At 34.5% G+C, this 2,481-nt stretch overlaps 1 protein-coding gene and 1 long non-coding RNA gene across 2 annotated transcripts; both read left to right on the top strand.

Moving 5' to 3' along the window:
* The first annotated feature begins 934 nt into the window (after positions 1-934).
* Positions 935-1,416, top strand: LOC109587968 (uncharacterized). Its single transcript, XR_002187899.1, has 3 exons — positions 935-979; positions 1,254-1,337; positions 1,392-1,416. It is a non-coding gene; the product is annotated as an uncharacterized LOC109587968 (long non-coding RNA).
* Positions 1,417-1,754: 338 nt separating this feature from the next.
* On the top strand, positions 1,755-2,470 carry LOC109587966 (uncharacterized). Its single transcript, XM_020004178.1, has 2 exons — positions 1,755-1,780; positions 1,834-2,470. The coding sequence occupies exons 1-2, from the start codon at positions 1,777-1,779 to the stop codon at positions 2,466-2,468; spliced, it is 639 nt and encodes a 212-aa protein (XP_019859737.1). The 5' UTR covers positions 1,755-1,776; the 3' UTR covers positions 2,469-2,470.
* The last annotated feature ends 11 nt before the right edge of the window (positions 2,471-2,481 follow it).

Below are 2,481 nucleotides of genomic sequence, written 5' to 3'. Positions count from 1 at the left end.
CATGTGCAGACAATAAAACTGTGAGTTAGTTATTGTGTTTATTAACCAGATATCAAATCAATTAATATGTCATACACAAATTAATTATTATCATTTAAATTTTATAGATTAATCTACCAGACAATGTCACTAGGAGATTTAGGCATTCTCTCTCAGTATGGAGTGTGACCCCAACTACTAACTGGATAATTGAGTTTGGAGGAGGTACATCATACACTGATACAGCAGTTATTGAACTCAGTAAGTACATGTAGACAGTAGTAGATACAATGTGTATTGAATATGTAATGATAATTAGTAATGATAATATTACAATAAAGTAAGTAATTCTTATGATAAATATTTAATGAGAGCATTTGACGTATACCTATGATACTAATTATTACCAATTCATTCCTGCTATGTACAATAGTGAAATATAATGACTGCAGATACAGAAACACTGATATTAATAGGAGCTAGAGTGAATGAAATAATTATTATTATCAGTGTGTTTATATACAATAATATGTTCATGTGGTTAACTATGTAAACGGACAGAGGTCACACATGCAATGATTAAACATAATTCCATCAATAATAAGGTTACCATAGTAACTAACTGTAATTAATTTGTGTATTTCTTATTCTCCACTATTTTGTTACTGTATAGGATATACTAGTGATAATGATTGGTCTACTAGTGTAATACCTCTGGACCAGTATCAAGATCAACTAAGAAGAAGGATACTGAGTGATTGGGAGAATTTAGGATTAAGCAAAGAGGTTCAATTACTCAGAGGGCACCTACAAGAAAGAGAAAGAGAATTCTATGAGGAACAGCTTCAAAGAGAAATAAAAGAGAAGAAGCAGATACAGCAAGATCGAGACAAAGAGCAGCAACAGCTTCTTGAAGAAAAGGCAACACTTAGTCAGCAACTTGATGATGCTACCACTCTCCTTGAGCAAGCAGAAAAGGATAAATCAAGTCTTGAATTAGGTACTATTGTGTTGTACTGTTGTTTATGTGTACATTGTTTACATTATAATACTAATGGATTAGAGAATGTTGAGTATGGAAATAGTATCCTGTACTCAATATAGGTCAAATTGTCCATGCATGCATTAGAAATAATGAGATTGATGTAGAGTGAGCTCTGCTTACCATATATAGTATCGGCAATAATCATAGTACATGTATTTATGCGCTACTATACATGCAATTTAAGCACTAAATATCGTTTTACTTCTTTTTTTGTAATTTTTGATAATAGAACATTATAAGAAGCTTAAAGCAAAAGTTGCTGAAATATTGGAAGAGAAGACACAAGTAGAGGAGAAGAAACAGATTATTACTGGTTAGTGTATCATCAGTACATAATATTAAATTAGAGAATATTCTATTAATGTAGAAGATTATGAGAAACTGAAACTCAAAGTAGCTGATATGGAGGAACAATATCTCAAGGAGAAACAGATCATTATTGGTTAGTTAACTATACACACAGCATGTATTAGATGAGAGAATATGTTTATTATGTGGACGACAATCAAAATCTCATTTCAGAGAAAGACAAAGTTATAGCCAAACTGACATTGAATGAGAAACAGATCATTACTGGTTAGCGTATCATCATCAATCAATAATAATTATTAATATTCTATTAATTTATAGACCTTAAAGAAAAGGAGTTGTACATAGCCAAACTAGTGAAGGAAAGACAAGAGAGGGTCCTCAAGCAACCTATCAAAGAGACTAGTTCCATTGGACTACAATTTAATTACCTCATCCCTTCAATGGGTAAGAGTATTATTGACTGACTGACTGACTGTGTGTCTTATTATTACTGATAGATAATTTGGACTGTCTGAGTGATGTACAGGTAGCAGAGAAGAAGCTGTTTCTAGTTCAAGGAGAGAAACCTCAACTAATTAATTGGGAGAAATATGGTCTAAGGATTGGAGTACAAGAAGATACCTTATCACCCACTGATACAGTTGAGGTAGCAGTGGTCACTCTTGTAGGAGGAGAGTTTGTGTTTCCAAAGAATACAGTACTAGTGAGTGCTGTTTATGCTGTTTCAGTATCCAAGCCTCTCCTCAAACCATTGCGACTAGAAATTGAGCACTGCATTGATCTGAGGGGACGACCAGGTCTTACACAATTTTTGAAGTTTGCCATAGCTCCCGTGAGCACACCCAGTCTTCCTTACCACTTTTTATTAGTTGAGGGAGGAGAGTTTAAACCTGATAGTTGGTATGGATCCATTCAACGTAAAGAGTTCTGTTTGGTAGCTATTGTTGGAGAGAAACGTCTACCCAAATCATCAACTAATGGAGACGAGTCAGAGGAAGAGGAGGAGGAGCAAGAGGAACAATCAGAAGAGGAAACTGAGGAGGAAGTGGAAGATGGTAATAGTGATTCATCCTGTGATTCTGATAAGACTAAAGATCCACCAGGAGGTAGCAGTGGAGGACAAGGTGAGTAATGAGTCAGTTAGT

Source organism: Amphimedon queenslandica, unplaced genomic scaffold, assembly GCF_000090795.2.
Source record: "Amphimedon queenslandica unplaced genomic scaffold, v1.1 AMPQUscaffold_12359, whole genome shotgun sequence".
NCBI classification, from domain to species: domain Eukaryota; kingdom Metazoa; phylum Porifera; class Demospongiae; order Haplosclerida; family Niphatidae; genus Amphimedon; species Amphimedon queenslandica.
Note: the sequence above shows the minus strand (reverse complement) of the source record. Positions and strands in the feature narration are given on the sequence as shown.